At 36.5% G+C, this 21780-nt stretch overlaps 1 protein-coding gene and 1 pseudogene across 9 annotated transcripts in view; one reads left to right on the top strand and one right to left on the bottom strand.

Moving 5' to 3' along the window:
• Positions 1-21780, bottom strand: part of BBS9 (Bardet-Biedl syndrome 9) — a 481831-nt gene that overhangs the window by 363546 nt on the left and 96505 nt on the right. For all 8 annotated transcript variants that reach the window (XM_081244834.1, XM_081244836.1, XM_081244841.1 and 5 more), the window contains 2 exons: positions 16294-16468; positions 9365-9449 (listed from right to left, as the gene is read on the bottom strand). In XM_081244834.1, coding sequence (XP_081100960.1) covers positions 9365-9449; positions 16294-16468 — 260 coding nt within the window. The remainder of the gene's footprint in view (positions 1-9364; positions 9450-16293; positions 16469-21780) is intronic.
• LOC308623014 (small ribosomal subunit protein eS6-like) lies at positions 1604-2381 on the top strand (annotated as a pseudogene). Its single transcript has one exon. The product of its transcript is annotated as a small ribosomal subunit protein eS6-like (transcript).

Raw genomic sequence — 21780 nt, 5'->3', positions numbered from 1 at the left:
GCACAACAAGAGAAACCACTGCAATGAGAAGCCCACGCACCGCAACAAAGAGTAGCCTCCACTTGCCACAACTAAAGAAAGCCCGCATGCAGCAACGAAGACCCAAAGCAGTCAAAAAATAAAAATTAAAAAAAAAATATATATATATATATATATAAATTTCATGCCATCCAGAAATGATTTAGGTATTAATCTGTCTACTTTAGGATTAAAATATCTGAAGAAGGTATGAAATCCAAATGGGGCTAGCCAGAGAGGCAAATATAATCAGTGTGTATATAAGAACAATCTGGAATAGGGAGACAGCATAGTGAATATAGGTAGATGCATCAGATTATCTTCACCTAAATTTGGATTCAACACCAAGAAATCATTCAATTGCCACTTAGTTCAAGTGTAGTTTACCTATATGAAAAGATTCTACTGGACACAAGACATGAATGAACATCAGTCCTAAGACAGTTAACATTTCTCATTACAATATAATAGGCTAGCATTCTAGCATTACTTTTCAGTGCTTGTAACTCGGGCTGATGTGTCCCTGACTCTGAGAGATGACAATTCATTCAGAGTGGATAGGCAAAGTTTCTGAGGCCACAGGCCAAAATCCTGCCACTAAATACTTTCAGTTCACTAGGTACTGAGTGCCACTCTTTGTAACCTCTCCTTAGGGAAATATACCACATTCTAAATTAATGAGTCTCAAAATGCACAGAAGTTTACTAAGAACAATCATTTAAAATTTCTTCCATTTCCAGCCGTGATAGAGTAATAAGAAAAAAATCTACCATCCATCTGAAACAACCACAACACGGACAAAATGTATGAAACAACCATTTGCATGGCACTGGATATCAGAAAACAAAAGACAGCAATCCCCTTGAAAACAGAAAATAAATGAGGTGAGTGGTAAAATTGCTCCTGCCATGAGAGAGTTTTCAGGCCATGGCACAGGGAGAAACAACCCAGGCAAAGCCCAACAGACTCCCTGAGTTGAGGAGATGGATGCTAAGAGTTCAGAGAAACCAAGGCAGCTAGAGTTCATAAGACAGCATGACCAAGAAAGAGAGCAGCACAGGGACAGAACTCTGAGATCTGTAAAGAATCCTCTCAAGTATTCAGCTGAGTACTTATCAGCACATTCATATAGAAAACTACTCAAAGCCAGGGAAAGAACCACCCAAAAGGATTAGCGGTAACAGTGCCCAGCATTCACAAAGGGCCTGGAATACTGCCAGTGCCCGCCAGCCAGACTGGAACACCTCATAATTCAAAGGGAACTGGATAGAGCACTCAAAGGGTATTACCTCAGGAGTAGGGAATAAGTAGCCCCAGAATGAGCACTGCTCTGGTCCCACCTAACAAGACTTAAAAGCAAGAGCCAAAAAGATCAAACTGTTTCCAACTAACTTAACTGTCTCCCAGGCCTAAGCTCAAGAATATTTATAGAAACACAAAAATATCTAGCACCCAACAAAGTAAAATTGACTATATCCCGGCATCTAATAAAAAATTACCAAGCATGTAAAGAAACAGGAAAATGTGATCCATGATGTGGAGATAAATAAATAAACTGAAATTCACTCAAAATTGATAGACTCTTTTTTGTGGCACCTCAGAGGCGGTCAGCCACTTCAGAATGAAGCTGAACATCTCTTTCCTGGTCACTGGCTGCCAGAAACTCGTTGAAGTGGACGATGAACAAAAACTTCATACCTTTTATGAGAAGCGTATGGCTACGGAAGTTGCTGCTGACGCTCTGGGAGAAGAATGGAAGGGTTATGTGGTCTGAATCAGTGGTGGAAACGACAAACAGGGTTTCCCCATGAAACAGTGTGTCTTGACCCATAGCCAAGTCCACCTGCTACTGAGTAGGGCATTCTTGTTACAGACCAAGGAGGACTGGAGAAAGAAAGGGCAAATCTGCACAGGGTTGCATTGTAGATGCCAATCTGAGCGTTCTCAATTTGGTCATCAAAAAAAAGGGGGAGAAGGATATTCCTGGACTCACTGATACTACTGTGCCTCGTCTCCTGGGGCTCCAAAAAGCTAGCAGAATCCGCAAACTTTTCAATCTCTCTAAAGAAGATGATGTCCATCAGTATGTTGTGAGAAAGGCCCTAAACAAAGAAGGTAAGAAACCTAGGACCAAAGCACCCAAGATTCAGCATCTTGTTACTCCACGTGTTCTGCAAGACAAACATCGGTGTATTGCTCTGAAGAAACAGCGTACTATGAAAAATAAGGAAGAGGGTGCAGAATATGCTAACCTTTTGGCCAGGAGAATGAAGGAGGCCAAAGAAAAACGTCAGGAACAGATTGCCAAGAGTTGGAGGCTGTCCTCTCTGAGAGAGTCTAAGTCAGAGTCCAGTCAAAAATGAGATGCTCTAAGAGTAACAAATAAATAAGATCAGACATAAAAAAAAAGATACAGATGTTAGAATTAGAAAACAAGGACATTAAAACAATTATTATAACTATATCCTTTATCTTTAAAAAGTTAAGTAGATACATGGAAGATATTTTTTTAAATCACCTGAATTGAATTTGTAGAGATTGAAGCTCTACCAGATGGGAATTAATACCAGATTAGACACTGTAGAAAGAATATTAGTGACCTTGAAAACATAGCAGTAGAAATTATCCAAAATGAAATAGAAAAAAGAATTTTTGAAAAGAAAAAGAAAACCTGTGACCTGTAGGGTAACTTCAAGTACCCTAAATGTATGTGTAATTGAGAGGAGAGGAGAAAAGATGGAGAACAGAAAAATATATATGAAGAATTAATAGCTAAAAATTTTCTAAATTTCATGAAAATTATAAATTCGCTGATACACGAAGTTCAACAAATCTTAAGCATCAAAAAAGGAATGAAAGAAAGGAAAACTACACAAAACACATCATAATCTAATTGCTCAAAACAAGTGATAAGAGAAAATCTGAAAAACATCCAGAGAAAAAAGACATTATGTACAAAGGGACAAAGATAAGATGAAAGATTTCTCCTGGGAACAATGCAAGCAAGAAGACAGAGGAGACCTCTGCTCTTGGAGGAGGAAATCAAGATGGCAGAGTCACAGGATGTAGAACTCATCTCCGGCATCAAACACAGCAAAAATACATCCATATGTGGAACAATTCTCACCAAAAATTAACTGGAAACTGGCAGAAAGACTCCTGTACAACCAAGGCTGGAAGAGAGATCCACACACAATCAGGTAGAAAGGGAAGAGAAGCGATCAGGTCAGGACCTGTGTGAGGGACGGGGCTCAGAGGAAAAGTGAGACTTCACAGGCAGAGATCCTCCCTGGGGAGTGAGCAGTTTGAACTACATGTTGGGCACCCTAGCTCTGGGGTCCTGCACAGAGAAGACAAACCCCCTTGGCTGGTTGGAGGGCAGGTGGGACTAATAGGAAGGCTGGGGGAACCCCAGATCCAGCTCGGAAGGAGTGCACACATGCTTGTTCACTCCCAAAACAAGGCGGAAAATGCAGATCGGAACTGCATGGGTGGCTGACTGGTTTCCTGCAACCACCTCGTGAGTGCCCCAGCCTGAGCAGACTGAATGCTCCAGCCCTGCTTACTTCACATTTTAGCTCCACACTGGAGTGAAGGCTGCCATGACTGAGGAAAGAACTCAGCAGTGAGACACAGAGGCAGCTAAGACCAAAAGCATTGTCTAACCAGGGAGGGAGCAGCACAGGCAGCACATCAGAAGAAGCCTAACCTCTGTCTATGGCTGGACCACCACAGCCTATACCCATTCAAACACCAAGAGCCTACACAGGCCCTCCTACTCCAGCACTGTTCCCCTCTGGGACAAGGGTGCCAGTGCTGGAAATGGGGAGGGCTCACACTTAAAGGGAACAGAGCCAGAAAGACTCCACCCTCAGGGCTTCTGCTCCAGCAACTTTGGACCTGACCCCACCTTTGATAGGGTAGTGATGGCCACTGAAGAGAGGGGAATCCTTGGCTCATACCTGGCTCTGTCTTTAGCCCTTCCTTCTCCAGCCCACTTCCTACCACGGTGATAGCTGCCAGCACACCCTGAGGAAAGATGTGACTTATGTTCACATCAAATCCAGCTCTCCCATCAAAACCACTGGGCATATACAAACTACACAAGGATGCTCCCACATAAGGACACTGAATTAGATAACTGTTTCACCTAATTTTATAGAAAGAGAGAAAGTTAAGCAAAATGAGAAGACAGAGGAATTGGTCTCAATAGAAAGAGCAAGAGAAAACACCTAAAAAATCAAAAAAATGAAACAAAAATAAACAATTCACCAGATAAAGAATTCAAAGCATTAGGGAAAAGAATAGATGAACAAAGTGAGAATTTTAACAAGAAACTGGAAAATATTTTTTAAAAACCAGTCAGACTGGGCCTCCCTGGTGGCGCAGTGGTTGAGAGTCTGCCTGCCGATGCAGGGGATGCGGGTTCGTGCCCCGGTCTGGGAGGATCCCATATGCCGCGGAGCAGCTGGGCCCGTGAGCCATGGCCTCTGGGCCTGCGCGTCCGGAGCCTGTGCTCCGCAACGGGAGAGGCCACAACAGTGAGAGGCCCGCATACCGCAAAAAGAAAAAAAAAAAAAAAACCAGTCAGACTGAAGAATACAATAGCTTAAATGAAAAACACACTAGAAGGAATAAATAGCAGACTAGGTGGTACAGAAGAACACATAAGTGATCTGGAAGATAGAATAATGGAAGTCACCAAATCAGAACAGCAAAAATAAAAACAAATTTAAAAAATGAGAACAGTTTAAGAGATAACATCAAATTTACCAACATTCGCAGGGGTCCCAGAAGGAGAAGAGAGAGAGAGAAAGGGGTTAAAAATGTATTGGATGAAATTATGGATGAAAACTTCCCAAACCTAAAGAAGGAAATGGATATACAGATACAGGAAACACAGAGGGTCCCAAAGAAGATGAATCCAAACAGATCCACATCAAGACATATCATAATTAAACTGGCAAAAATTAAAGATAAAGACAGAGTTCTAGGGGCAGCAAGAGAAAAACAAAGAGTTATACACAAGGGAACCCCCATAAGACTACTAGCTGATTTTTCTACAGAAACTTTGCAGGCCAGAAGGAAGTGGCATGACATACTCAAAGTGCTGAAAGGGGGAATACCTGCAACCTAGGATACTCCACCAAGCAAGATTATCAGTTATAATTGAAAGAGAGATAAAGAACCTCTCAGACAAGCAAAAATTAAAAGCATTCATCAGGGGCTTCCCTGGTGGTGCAGTGGTTGAGAGTCTGCCTAACGATGCAGGGGACACGGGTTCGTGCCCTGGTCCGAGAAAATCCCACATGCGTGGAGCGGCTGGGCCCGTGAGCCATGGCCGCTGAGCCTGTGCATCCGGAGCCTGTGCTCCGCAACAGGAGAGGCCACAACAGTGAGAGGCCCGCATACCACAAAAAAAAAAAAAAAAAGTAAAAATCTATAGGAAAGGGAAAATCCCACTAGGAAAGACAAATATATAGTAAGAGCTGAGGATCAACCACTTAAATAAGCTACTATGAAGATTAAAAGGCAAAAAAATTATAAAAGCAACTATAACTATAATAAACAGTTAAGGGATAAACATGAAGACGTAAAATATAACATCAAAAACACAAAATATGGGGGGAGGGGAGTAAAAAATGTAGATCTTTAGAATGTGTTTGAACTTAAATCACCACCAGTTTAAAACAAGTAGATACAGTTGTAGGTCAACATATATGAAACCCACAGTAACCACAAATCAAAAACCTACAACAGATACACAAAAATTAGAGAGAAAGGAACACAAGCATACCACTAAAGAAAATCATCAAACCACGGAGAAGAAACAAAAAGAAGAAGAAATGAACAGAGAAGAGCTACAAAAACAACTGGAAAACAAGTAATAAAATGGCAGTAAGTACATACCTATCAATATTTTTTTAATATCAGTGGACTAAATGCTCCAATCAAAAGACATAGGGTGTAAATCGACTATGCCTCAATAAAAAATATTTTTTAAGACATAGGGTGTCTGACTGGATTAAAAAAACAAGACCCATCTATATGCTGCTTACAAGAGACTCATTTCAGAGCCAAAGACACACACAGACTAAAAGTGAGAAGATGGAGAAAGATATTTCATTCATGCAAACAGAAACAAAAGACAGCAAGGATAGCAACACTCATATCAGACAAAATGGACTTTAAAACAAAGCCTATAACAAAAGACAAAGAAGTGAATTCTATCATTATAATATCATAATAATATAATACATGATATCATATAATATCACTATATCATTATAAAAGGATCAGTACAAGAAGTGGATATTACAATCATTAACATATATGCACCCAGTACAGGAGCACCTAAATATATAAAGCAAATAGTAACAGACATAAAGGGGAAAATTGACAAGAATACAATAATAGTAGAAGACTTTAAAACCCCACTTACATCAATGGACAGATCATTAAGACAGAAAATCAGTAATGCAACAGTGGTCTTAAATGACACAATAAACCAGTTGGACTTAATAAATATCTACAGGGCATTCCATCCAAAACCAGCAGAATACACATTGTTTTCAAGTGCATGGAACAGTCTCCAGGACAGATCACATGCTGGGCCACAAAACAAGTATCAGCAAATTTAAGAGGATAGAAATTATACCAAGCATTTTTTCCAAACACAATAGTATGAAACTAGAAATCAATTACCGAAAGAAAAATGGGAAAAGCACAAACATGTGGAAGTTAAACAACATGCTACTAAAAAACCAATTGGTCAATGAGGAAATCAAAGAGGAAATCAGAAAATACCTCAAAACAAATGAAAATAGAAACACAACTTTCCAAAATCTATGCAATGCAGTAAAAGCCATTCTGAGAGGGAAGTTTATAGACACAGGCCCACCTCAAGAAACAAGAAAAATCTCAAATAAACAACCTAACCTACCATCTAAAGCAATTAGAAAAAGAAGAACAAACAAAGCTCAGAGTCAGCATAAGGAAGGAAACAATAAAGATCAGAGATGAAATAAATAAAATAGAGACAAAAAATATAAGAGAGAAGATCAATGAAAGCAAGAGCTAGTTTTTTGAAAAGATAAACAAAATTGATAAACCTTTAGCCAGGCTCACCAAGAAGAAAAGAGAGGACCCAAATAAACAAAATAAGAAATGAAAGAGGAGAAATAACAACCAATACCAAAAGATACAAAAAATCATAAGAGAATACTACAGCTATATGCCAACAAATTGGACAACCTAGAAGAAACAGACAAATTTCTAGAAACATACAACTTGACAAGATTGAATCAGTAAGAAATAGACAATCTGCATAAATGGATCGCTAGTAGTGAAACTGAATTTGCAATTTAAAAAAAATTTCCAGCAAACAAAAGTCCAGGACCAGACAGGTTCACAGGGGAATTCTACCAAAAATATAAAGAAGAATTTTACCTATCTTTCTCAAACTTTTCCAAGAAATTAAAGAGGACAGTAAACTCCCAAATTCATACTATGAGGCCACCTTTACCTTGATACCAAAACCAGACAAAAACACTACACGAAAAGAAAATTACAGGTTAATACCTTTGATGAATATAGATGCAAAAATCCTCAATGAAATATTAGCAAACTGAATCCTACAACATATAAATAGAATCATACACCATAATCAAGGTGGATTTATTCCAGGGATGCAAGGATGGTTCAATATTTGCAAATCAATCAATGTGATACACCACATTAACAAAAGGAAAGATAAAAATTACATGATCCTCTCCATAGACACAGAAAAGGCATTTGACAAAATTCCACATCTACTCATGATAAAAACTCTCATCAAAGATGGTACAGAGAGAGCATATCTCAACATAATAAAGGCCATTTATGACAAACCCACAGCTAACATCATACTCAATGATGAAAACCCAAAAGCATTTCTGCTAAAATCAGGAACAAAACAAGGATGCCCACTCTCACACTTGTTTAACATAGTATTGGAAGCCCTAGCCACAGCAATCTAACAAGAAAAAGAGATAAAACGTATCCAAATTGAAAGGGAAGAAGTAAAACTATCACTCTTTGCAGATGACACGGTATTTTACATATAGAAAACCCTAAAGTCTCCACCAAAAACTATTGGAACTAATAAATGAATTCAGAAAGTTGCAGGATACAAGATCAATATAGACAGTCTGTTGTTTTCCTATAAACTAATAATGAACTATGAGAAAGAGAAAGCAAGAAAACAATCTTGTTTAAAATCACATCAAGAAGAATAAAATACCTAGGAATAAACTTAACCAAGGAGGTTAAAGACCTATGCTCTAAAAACTCTAAAACATCGATGAAGGAGTTTGAAAATGATATAAAGAAATGGAAAGATATCCTATGTTCTTGGATTAGAAGAATTAATATTGTTAAAATGTACATACTACCCAAAGCAATCTACAGATTTAATGTAATCCCTATTAAAATGCCCATGATATATTTCACAGAACTAGAACAAATAATCCTAAAATTTATATGGAACTACAAAAGACTCTGAATTGCCAAAGAAATCCTGAGAAAAAGAACAAAGCTGGAAGTAAGTCCCTGAGTTCAGACTACACTACAAAGCTGTTGTAATCAAAACAGCATGGTACTGGCACAAAAATAGACACATAGATCAATGGAACAGAATAGAGAGCCCACACACCTATGGTCAATTAATCTACGACAAAAGAGGCAAGAATATACCATGGAGAAAAGACAGTCTCTTCAGTAAGTGGTGCTGGGAAAACTGAGCAGCTACATGTGAAAGAATGAGATTAGAACATTTCACCACACCTTATAGAAAAATATACTCAGAGTGGATTAAAGACCAGAAACAATAAAATTCAAACAATTTTTCTTCAAACTACTGTTTCAAGTTATCAAACGTCCACATTTGTCTTTGAGCTAACTTTATCTTTGTAGACTGTGAAAATTTTTTCATCTTTTACTTATATATTTCATCACATGTCTACTAGTAGCAACTTTTTTGCCTATTACAGGAATTTTTAATTTTCCTATTTTTATTTTGTTAGTTTATAATCACTTCAGTTAAAAGTGACCACATCTGGGTATCTATCATTCTAGTGGTACAACTCTATAATCTGCTATATTATGACCATGACTAGGCATGTATCTCCATTGCTCAATAATAGCCAACTAAATTCTTTGATCATTGACATAACTTTAACACAGAAAAGAGAAATGGCTAAAATATATGTTTTTAAAATTTTTATTCCCAGGAATTCTTATTCTAAATGAACATCTGTAATTAGATATAACATTACTAAAATTTTCATAGATTTTTAAAAGGCCTTACAACTAGTCTTTTTCCAGAACCAAGTTTTTGCTGTTCAGTCTCTTGTCTTTTATCTGCATCCGTTGCAAAAGCAAGTACTTGGTATCTGTTTAAAACATATGGAATAATTGTAAGTGACTTTATAGTTAAAAAGTGTAAATTATTTTAAACTTTATAAACACATAATCTCAGTATAGCTAAAATTTTTAAATGCACATTATCTACAAACCTTATGAATAACTTTCTCCTTGATTTTAAAAGTTGTAAAATTTAGTAATGAATTCATACTGAATGATACTGTGGCTTAAGACTATGTAAAACTGCAATGGTAAACAAATTATAACTATATGTCCCAAAATTCAATGTTGGAAAAATAGCTCTGCCAAATATCAAAGCATTTCCATTAGGATTTTATGTGACAAATAACAATACTCAAGAAAGATCCAGCACCAAAACACAAAATAGAAAAAAATACAAATAATGCAAAGCAACCAGACGACTTGTTGCAACCTCCCCCAAAAAAGTAGTAGTAGAAATAGTAGAACTTATTAATAGATAATCTATGGACCCCAGAACACCTGAGTTTAATTCCCAGCTAAACCATTAACTAGTTGAGAAAGTTTTTTTTAATTAATCACTCTGTCTTATCTATAAAATGGGAATAATAATCTCAAACTCAAGCATTGTTAAAAGAATTTAAAAATAATTTAGTACCTAGTACAGTATCTGGTGTACACTAGGTGCCCAATTATTGATTGACAGATTGACAAACACATAGACAGATACAGATTTATATATACATAGAGATAAATCACCTAATAATTTATCTGCTATGTAATAAGTACTCAATAATGGACATTATAACTTTCTAGAAGTACTTTAAAGCTTTTATTTCAATAGTAACATTTAACACATTGTAAATCAATTATAATTCAATAAAATAAATTTTTAAAAAGTTAAAAATTAAAAAATAGTAACATTTAGCTCAAGTCATTCTTAAAAACAATTTAAAAATATCATTCAATTTAGAAATGTTTAATTTAGACAATAAAGTTTAAATTCCCTTACTCGCATTAATTTATGGTGTATTGTTAGAGTAATAATCTTACTCAAAATGAAGAAATTTTAGGCTCATAGATTCCTTTCTCTCTTTTTTTTTTTTTGAAGTTTCTTACTTTTATTGTTGGTGCATATCTAGGTACATAGGGGAGATAGGGAAGGCTCTCCAAAAGATAACACTTAGCAGAGAAAAGGTATTAGAAGGTTAACAAAAACATCTCAACAAATAATTAAGCCTTTCCCTCTTATTGAATCAAAACTTCTTGCATTGCTCTTTGATAGCTAGGAGAAAAATTAGTAGGTAGATATATTCAGACATCTCATATTGTCTAAGAGAAAGATGTCTGATAGTATAAACATCAGGGACCTGAATAAATAAAGGCAATGCAGAATATCTAAACAAGTACTGAAATTTACACTGGTATTCAAATGTCATACACCAACTCTTAAAGCCTTCTATCTCAATCAGCAATACTTCATTTGTAAAAAGCCTCCAATTTTCAGTGAATGCAGAATGACTATGAATTAAGATAGATTTTGCAATGCATTCATGAAAATTACAGTTAATAAGAAAGCTTAATGTATATAAAGTTCATTCATTCAATAAACATATAGTAGGGATCTCATATAAGCATTAACAAGGGGAAAAACTACTACATGACCTATATCCACCAGGACCTTCCCAAAGTAGTTGTGAAGATTCATATACAAACAAATAAGTGTAACTCAGAGTGCCCTGTGCTAACAGAAGGTACGCATATAAGTACCAAGGGAATATGATCGCAGAAACAGGTAACTGGGGTGGAGGAAATATATATGTTCTTGGTATCAGTTCAGGAGGAGAAAGCTAGGTTTTGAAAAATGAGTGAAAACTCATCATGCTGTTAAAGAGGTAAAAGGCATTATGGCAAAGCAAACAGCACATGCAAAGGCATGCAGCAGTAAAAGAGACATGAAAGGCCATGGCAGGAGTTTAGGAGAGATGCATGGAGGAGAGGAATGAGTCATGGGAAATGAGACAAAAAAGGGTAGGAGACTGGAGATCTCGGCCTTGTAAAATCATGCTAAAAAATCCCATAGGTAGCTGCAGCAAATATCTCCACACCATCTGAGACTGACCTTCAAAATCCCTAACTCTCCAAAAGCGCCAAATAATTAGACCTCACAGTCCAACCTCCAAATAAGATTGTTTTACTCTTTCTGGTTCATGGTAACAGAAATTAGTATGCACTAGTGACTAGAACATCAGTCCAGAGCTGGTCCTGCAAATGGATCTAACCTCGGGCAATTAACTACATAGGGCATTCATTCCCTGCAGACACCAACCTACCAGAGGATGATATGGATATTAATGAGATTGTTGCAAATATCCAAAGATTTTGAGCTGTTTGAAGGTTCTTACATAACTAAAAAGAGTTATTATTTCATGTGAGGCATAAGTGAACCCTTAAAGTGGCCTCATTAACATCAAAACAGCAGGCACAGACACAGCCAAAATTGACTCCTGATTTCTAAATCCAGACCAATTCTCTTCCCAGAAGACAACTCAGAAGAGTATTTTATTACTAAACGTAACTGACAGTAAATTTAGATGATGACAAACTTACAATAGCATTTATTTTATGATTCTTCCTTAAATTCTCTTAACTGTGACCAATAATATACATGGAAATCTGTTTCCAAAACCAAACAATTCCAAGCAGACTTGGAATTTCTGAAATAAAGAAAACACTTGGATTTTTTTTTTTCTTATTACTCAAGTGTTCTGTGATATAAGCTAAAGAATAAAATTCCCTTGTTGGAACTGCTGAAAGAATAATCAGGTCCAATGTAAAAAGATTTAATGAAAGAGTGTCATATGTGTTTTTCAGAACAGAAAGGGCACTAATCACAGATACAGCAAGTCCAGGTGAACAGTGGTACTTTTTGAACTAATAGCCACAAATGCTTAACAGGTCCTGTGGAGCACCAATGACAAACTCAACCATATAATTTAGTGCTCCTCTGTATCACATCGTAAAAACAGCAGCAAGTAACTAAAATATGGATGGAGGTGTCACAGAACACAAAAGTAAACCCTCCAAAATCATTTATTTTTAAATGAAAAATAGTTGTCACCTCAACGTGTACCAGGAGATTTGGGGACTTTGATATTTAACCTGCAGAACTCTACTAGAATTAGAGGCTCTGGATACAGAGCATTACTACACTCATTCCAACTATAGCTAAAGCATTCTTGATTATGCCTGGGAGAATCATTTTCATTGAAAGATGCCAGTAACAAAATAGAAGGTTTCCTCATAAACTTTTCATTCCTTCATTAAGATCTTGTTAAACATCTACTTTCAGCAAGGTACAATGCTAGGCACTTCAGGGGATACAAAATCCCTGCCATCAAGGAACATTTAGCCTAGTCAAGGAGAAAAACAAGTAAATATGTCATATCAGTGAAAGCATGAATAGTGCTTATGGAAAGCAGTGAAAAATTACTCTGTGAATTGAGAAGAAGGAGTTGTTACTGACAGCTACATCAGGCAAGATCTGAATGGGGAGCAGGGAGGCTTCCAGACCTAATTTTCATTCACAGAAAAGGAAGGAAGAGTATTTCAGACAGAGTACAGCATGAGCAAAAGAGGAGAGAGAAAGAGAGAAGCTCTGAATATATATGAATAACACCAAATGTTTCAGTTTGGCAAGAGCCTAAGGCTGGTGAAGAACACAATCCTCTTTTTAAAATACTATCCATTAAATTCAACAAACAGATTTTAAAATACTGATTTAAAGACTATTGTCTACTTAGCAATGTATTAATATTAGGAGCCACTCTAGGGGTACAGGGGAAAGTGTATAGCAAACAGGGGAGAAAGATAAAACTCCCGGCAAGTATACTTCTTCAGGGAGCCTCCTTACATTCAACTCCTATTTAAAGGTATCACCTCTAGGCTTCTCAGTTTCCTGTGCACAGTGCTGCCATAGCCAGTATCACAATGAACTGAAGTAGCTGGTTGACTTGCTACCTCCCCACTTGCTGGTATACTGCTAGAGGACAAGAGACAGGTCTTATCTGGCTTTGCATCTCCAGTGCTTTGCACAGTGTGTGGCACAGAGAAGCCTCTTGAAAAATGTTTGCTGAATGAATGACTGAACCAATGAACTGAATTATTCCTTTAGTGAACAGGTATTTAAAACAGATTCTGCTCTCAGGAACCTGATAATGTAAGACATACTCTGGCACATTTTAGCACAATAAAAAAGCAAATATGATATTGGGCAAAAATCAGTGTGTTGGGCAATAATATATCTAGGAGGTTAAAAAAAGGAGGCTATTTAAACCAATTAATTTTAAAAGTCCCTTCCAAATCTGAAAGTTCACTTAACAGAGGTAAAATGGGACTGGAGCATAAAGAGCACTGAATGTCGTATGAGAAGATTTAGACTTTTTAATGGACCACAAAAATTATTCTGGCTTAAAGAGGTGTTTTAAAAGAATAGCTATGAGAAAGGCCCTTCAAAGTCTAGATTAGAGGTTAAAAAAAAAAAACAGAAATCCAAGTGAAAAGATAAAGGTCTGAATACCAGTGGGAATGGGAAGCAAGGGCTGAATAAGAGGAAAAAAAAAAAAGGTAGAAAGGTCACAATTTACTGACTAAATAATTCTGACAAGCAAAGGAAAGAAAAAGAGAATAAAAGATGATCCAAAGTTTGTACAAATGTGGCCAAGGGAATGGTCCAAAGCCCCTCCTCTACCAAAAAAAAAAAAAAAAAAAATCTCTCACTTCAAAAGAAAGACAACATTCAAAGTATGTCCTGAATTAGAATCACCTGGAGTATGTATTTGTGATGATTTCTGGGTCTTTTCCCCAAACCTACTAAATCAAAATCTAAGGGGTTGGGGATTAAGAATGTGTAAATGTGCGTTTCATAAAAGGATGCTCAGATGATTCTTACGCACACTAAAGTTTGAGACTCATGGCCTTCTCTAGTTCCTATTTGAACATAATTGATCTGTTTTTAAAGTAATTAAACATCAATATCAAAAATGAAAACGAATTATGTCTTAAAAGCCTTTTCTATTAACTGATTATATTTTTAACTGATTATGAATAGATTTAATGAAGCCTCCAAAAACCAAACCTACAGTTTTCATGCTTTCTCCCATCCTAAATTACACCTGTGATTACCATTTAATCTATTAAAGCTGAAAGTATATATAAATACAACATACTACTCAATGTTATAAACCCTCTTGATTGTCATCATTTCACAATAATCACACATCCCATGCATTTTTACCATTTTAAAAGATCCACATAATAAATAAAGTGTGCACTTTTTTAGTCTTAGATGGAGATGAATTTAATAGATCAGTATGTTGGAGAATTACCACAGTTAAAACAGTATGAGTTTCTGTGAGATTAAACCTTCACGTTAAGGAAACCTACACATTGTTTTCTCATCCAATCACTCCTGGAGTTATTACCAAATTAATTCCTATTCCCATATTTCAAAGAGTAAGTCATGGAACATTCACATCTTTGTATCACGACCCCAGTGTAACACTGCTAGTATCACTGTACTTGGCAAAAACTGGGTGGAAAGCTGAAAAGCAGATCTTCTCAATATTGCTTAAGTTTTGGCAGGATTGAATGAATTATACAGGTATTTTTCTCAGCGTCTCATAATAATTATGATATTTTATTTACTATCAGTAGCAATGCCACAACTCACTCATCTCCTTTGGACAAGCGCCACAGGAGTTGTAGGATGAATATGACATAATGATACACTACCGCCATCAGTTAACTTCTGCTTAGTCACAAGCATTTGCTTATTTTCAGAGTTTTAAATCCTAGATTCCTTAACAATAATCTCAGAATGTAGATTGTCACTTATCAAGAGAAAACTACATTAACTTGCAATATACACAATAATAAAACTTGAAGGAAAAAATTTACATCTGTTGCCTGATGAATTTATATTTTCTTCCTGCCTTGGGAAAAATCATATGGCCAAAAATAATACTGAAAGGCTATAATGAAGTGTTGCTTAGATGTTTAAAGTTCTAAATGCTGCCATCAGTAAGATAACAACAATAAAGTTACTTAAAACATTATAATTCTCCAAGTCTATTTCTTTTCCCAGAATAGATTTCTACTTTTTTTTCCCATTCTCCCTTCCAATAAAAAACACAGCCTCCAAAAACTCAAAACCGTAAGTTTTATTGAAATTTAGCTGGTAGAGAAGAAAACGGTCTCTCTGAAACACAATTCACCAAAATCAGTATGAATTTCTAGCAAAAAGTATAAGCTGTTTTCATAGGGTCATTTTCATACTTCACTTCTGTAAGCTGTTCTTTTAAAAACGTTCATAAAAACACTTGTATTTCTTGCCAGTATTCTTCCTATGTCATATACATTCTTTTTTTGTTATAAAATCATTCTATATATGTATTTGTACCTGGCTTTTTTTCACTCAGACTGTGTTTTATTATTTATAATTCAAGGAACAATCGCAATAATTATTGAGCATTTTCTATGGGGTGGTAAATTGACGTACACTTAATTCTTTTAACAAATTTGTCGAAATAGATGTTATTACCTCCTTTACATTCAGGACAAGGACACTGACCATCAAACAGCTGTGAGTAGCAAAATCAGGACTCCAATCCGGGTGTGCCTCTCTCCAAATCCTTCCTCTCAATCTCTGCACTATACTGCCTTTCAAATGTTTTATGATATGTAAATGATATCCTCTAAGTCACCACAATTACATTTTATCAGAGAAACCACTCTCTTTTTCATTTGCAATATTCAAGCTCTTTGTGGATAAGAAATTATCAGCAGCATACACATAAAAAACCATGATTCCAAAGATTCAAGATCCAAACTTACTTGTAACTTTCCACTTGTCGGCAGGATGAAACAGTAATGAAGGAATCTGTACGGGAACTGTAAGCAAGAGGGCCAGGTAAAAGAGAACCTGGGAGAAATCTCCCAAAAGCATAGCTTTCTTGCTCAAACACCATCAGCATTCCATCCATAGACTGGATACAAATTAAATCGCGACCTAAAGAAGAATTAGAGGAAATTAGGTAACTTATTCTTTTTATGAATGTAATGATTTTATCACTATTCACCACAAATATGTCAGTTAACTTTTTCCCCAAGGGACAAAATGGGCAGTTTAAATTTTAAATTGCAAACTGATGAAGCTATCAGATTATTGTATATCACTATCTACACATTTCCCAATTTTTTCATTATTCGTAAGATGTCTATAGTTTTAAATACATTTATTTTCATTTATTTGAGCTAAAATCTGTAGCTCAAGAGAATACCTGAGAACAATCATGACTCTGCAAGATATCATTTTTTCCAAAATCAGAAATATAAACGGTTCTGCACGACGCCTTCTCTTCTTCATAGTATGTCAGCCCCATACTTTCAAATGACTTAGACATCAGTCAAACACAACAGACCAAATCCATCAACATGTATTAAGCATCAGTTTTATACAAATCACAGTGTTGAGCACTGTTGGGAGAGAAAATGACTAATACCGAATAACACTAGTCACTGATTGCCCTAAACTATCGATTGATTTTGAAGTGTCTTCTACTATTTGTCTGTAAACATTAACTACAAAATTCACAGTTCTTAAAATATACTGAGATGATGATAATGATGATGATTTCTACGGTACAGTATAGTATCCCTAATCTGAGAAAGATCTAGTGGTTAAAACTTTTCATGTTCTGCTAGTGTGATTAGTGTATCCTATAATCTATTATATAGGGAAGAACTATGTCAAAGAAAAACTAAGCTATTCATTAAGAGAATAAACAAAAGGTCGATCTTCTAATTAATTTGTCATCTCTAACCCATACTTACCATATACAGTAAGTCCTGTAGTAACTATTCTATTTTACCTTGGATATCAGTGCCAATACAGTTAATCCTAAATTTTGAAATTTAAAGAATACTTTGCTCAAAAAGAAATTAAATTGCATAGAAATGGATGGTAGTCTTATTATTGTATCTGAGTATGGATATAAGGGCAATTTTCAAAAATGAAAATATGTTGCCAAAGGAGTTTTTTTAAAAAGAAAACAAACTGAGACCTTTGGGGTGCTTATTACTGCAACATATTCTACCCCATCTTAATTGATTCAATAAATTTAACAACTTTAAATAGTCTCAGAGATGTTTCAGGTTGAATATTGTCTTAGCATATATTCACAAAATACACATCTGAACCACTCTGGGATCGCTAGAGAGAAAGGGATTGTTCATGGTAATGCTGTTTTGAAGGGTATCCTCTCAAAGCTCAAATTCTTTTATAAGGCATGGTAGGTTTTTCAGTCATTGTTTTAAGCTTTTCAAATCTATTCTTTATCTACTATGCTTATTAAAGTTTTCATAAAACAAGATATGAGTTTGTATGGATGCTGTATGTATATGCATGCTGTACAAGTGTATTCACAGAGATATATTCAGACAAAGAGTACCTTATCTATCCAGAATTTAACTATATAGCAATCCTCCTGTCTGTACTAAGCAAAAATGAAAAAGTATAAATATGCCTCTAAATAGTCAAAATAGATGCTGCAAAGTCTTTGTAATGAAAATCATGGAAACTTTTTACAGGTAGGATTCCCAGGTCTCACTCAGGGCATCGATTCTTATTTTAATTATGGTTCGAACAGTTGCAGTTCTCATAAACAAGTTACTGATATTCCAGGAGCTTCAGCCTCCTCGTTTATAAAATGAGTATATTTGCCTAAGAGCTCCAAAGTTACAGATAAGATTTAATAGCCTCTAACACTGTGTAGCACACATAAAACACAATAAATTATAGCATCATTATAATGGTTATCATTACCTGCTTCCCCAGCCCAGAGAAAAGAAAACAGCAAATTAGAAAAGGTATGAAAACACTGATAGCTGTGAGCAGTGACAGCTATGCCCCAACAAAAAAGAAGACAACAGGAAATCTATAAAATATATATCAAATAATTCAAAAAAGAATAACAGTCAGGGCTCAGCTTAGAAGCAATTACTAGCCCTATATATCTCAAAAAGAGAAATGTCATATTATAATGTACTAGTAGCTATTAAATGGATTTAATACAGTTTAGCATAGTTTAGTCATTTGCAAAAACAAACTTGTGGCTGAAATGCTAACAGCTCCCCCTAAGAGCCATTCTTTCTTTTGGTACTTGAATTATCACTAGACTCATGGCCACCAGTTAGAATAAAGCCTATATCTCCAGGCCTCTGTGACAGATACATCATATGAGTACTTTCTCGCCAATGAGATGGGAGCAGGGTGATATGTGCAACACCCAGACTTACCCTTAAAAGGACAGTATGCACTCCCTTCCCCTCTTCCCAGCATGATGGTAGGGCTGGAACAGCTACCATGGCCTCAAAGATAGAAGCCACATATTGAGAACAACAGAGCTGCCTACCAGTCCTGGACCACTTTATCTCCAGGTGGTTAAACCTGACAGAAATAAACATCTTCCTTAATTAAGTTTGGTCTTTTTTTTTTTTTTTTCGGTATGCGGGCCTCTCACTGTTGTGGCCTCTCCCGTTGCAGAGCACAGGCTCCGGACGCACAGGCTCAGCGGCCATGGCTCACGGGCCCAGCCGCTCCGTGGCATGTGGGATCTTCCCAGACCGGGGCACGAACCCGTGTCCCCTGCATCGGCAGGCAGACTCTCAACCACTGCGCCACCAGGGAAGCCCTAAGTTTGGTCTTTATTAAAGCAATGAAACTTATATCTTAAATAACACAGAACTTATCTGAGCATAAAGATCCATCCAGCTTTACTGACTCTTAAAATTTAATTTCACTTGATTGGACCCTGATACCAAAAAACAATCAGATATAGAAGACATTGGGACAACTTGGGAAATTGGAAGGTGACTGAATGTTAGATAACATTAGGAATTATTGTTAATTTTCTTAAGTGTAATTATGGTATTGTGATTACATATGAGAATGTTCTTATCAGGAAATGTGTTCTGCAGTAGTTATGAGTGAAGTGGCCTAAGATCTGCAACTTACTTTCAAATGGTTCATCAAAAAAACAAAGTGTGTGTATACATGTATATACATTTACAACTGTTGACTCTAAATGGTGGAAAAATGGACATTCATGTTACTTGTTCTGATATTTAAATTTTTTCACAATAAAAATGTAAACAAATAAAATAAAGTGTTCAAATATATTCCTTTAGTATACAAATGCACTTTTTTAACCATCAAGGAGGGAACTGAGCACTAGCAAACTGAGCAGGACTTAGGAGGAGAGCAATAAATCTAATCTTAATAAGTTAAGAATCAGAGACAGAAGAAATCCAATCAATGAAACACATGCAATGACCTTGACCTATGGGGGAGGATATTACTGTAACCAAAATATACTCTCTGTATTATTAAAGAATGTGAGGTCAACGCATGTATACTTCCAAGCAGAAGTACAATAAAATTTGAGTTCATTTCAATATGTTGAATGTCTCTGAACCACAAATCTTCCAGTCTCCCAAAGACCTTAAAGAAGTCGTCCTCAAAGTGTGGCTCCCAGACCACCAGCATCAGCATTGTCTAGGAAATTCTTAGAAATGCAAATCCTAGGGTCCCACTCTATACCTATGGAATCAGAAACTATGATGATAGGGCCCAAGTCTAGGCTTTAAGAAGCCCTAGAGGCTATTTGATGCACGCTAAAGTTTGAGAACTACTGCTTTCACATGGTATGACAAAGAGCTAGAGCTTGAAGAAAACTTGAACCCCAGAGAACACTTGGCTCCTTAGCATGATATATGAAGTCTTATTTCCTGAAACTCTAGCAATATAGGGGAGATACTTAATATACTGTAATGTCTACATGGGCTGCCTCTAGAGTCAGATAATGAGTTTCAGTCCAGTTCAACCAATTATTAGCTGTGAATTTGGGCTCAAGTTTCCTTATCTGCAAGATGGTGTACCAAACTTAGTTAGCTGTTGTGAGAATTAAATTAAATAATGTACGGAAACTAGATCCAGCAGGTGTTAAATACTGCATCGCATTATTATTTTATAATTATTTTCTAAGTCTCATACTAAATGTTGTATGAATATTTAACTACTTGCTGTTTCCCACACACATCGTAATGGTGCATACTTCCTTGCTTTTGCTTATGTTATTTCCTTTCCAAAAAAATTCTTACACTTTTCTACCCCTGGCATAGTGAACATTTGCTGGATGCCTCCTGGTCATCCATTGCCCTCTCCTCCCATCTTTAGCCATGAGGCTTGAATGAGACTGACTTCATTCTAAGCTTGAGAGTAGGTAGGCCCTGACTTATATAAAGTAATTAGTATCCCACTAGTCACAGTGATTAGTTAAGGGATGGTTATAATTTACAGCCAATGAAAGAAACTAAATCCCTAAACTGAGCTGAAACTAAAGAAAAACTTACTCTTCCCCCTGGGGAGTAATATGTGAGGAGGATAAGGTCTGTAATCACAGAAGCCATTAGGCTTTTACAAGGGTGTAGTTAAGAGAGGGCCATGGGGCTTCCCTGGTGGCGCAGTGGTTGAGAGTCCGCCTGCCGATGCAGGGGACGCGGGTTCGTGCCCTGGTCCGGGAGGATCCCACGTGCCGCGGGGCGGCTGGGCCCGTGAGCCATGGCCACTGAGCCTGCATGTCCGGAGCCTGTGCTCCATGGTGGGAGAGGCCACAGCAGTGAGAGGCCCACATACCGCAAAAAAAAAAAAAAAAAAAAAAAGAGAGGACCATGGAAGACACTGTTTAAGCCAGTGCATCAAGCCTCACTTGGAGCCAAACCTATCCATAGACTTTACAGGCAATAAATTCTCATAAATATTGAAGCTGAGTTGGCTCTTTGTCCCTGAATCAAATGGATCAACCCATTTGTCCTCTGAGAGACATCACAGACTGAAGCTCATGTCTTCCCAGAAATCTTCGCTTTCCCTTCAATTACCCTCCAACTGTGATCCCACAGAGCTCCATCCTTACCTTCATCTTACAACTAATCACTGATTGAAATTATCTGTTTTTGTGTCTCTCATTAACCCTAGCTTAAACTCAACGGCAAGAAGGTATATCTTACTCATCTTTGTAAATCCAACAATTAGAAAATGCCTGGCACATAGGAGATACATTAATAAATGTCTGTTGAGCTGAAGTAAGCTAGGCAAAATACTTTATTCATCTGCAGCTCAGATTGGCTGAGATTTTATTATATGCATTTCACATACTGCATTTTAAGTACATGAAAAATGCTTTATTTATTACAATCCTAGCCACTGACGATTAGAAAAATGTAGGGATCAATCCAAAACATTACTCAAAAATAAATAAATAA

This window comes from Mesoplodon bidens (genome assembly GCF_964165515.1).
Source record: "Mesoplodon bidens genome assembly, chromosome: 9".
Lineage (NCBI taxonomy): Eukaryota > Metazoa > Chordata > Mammalia > Artiodactyla > Ziphiidae > Mesoplodon > Mesoplodon bidens.
Note: the sequence above shows the minus strand (reverse complement) of the source record. Positions and strands in the feature narration are given on the sequence as shown.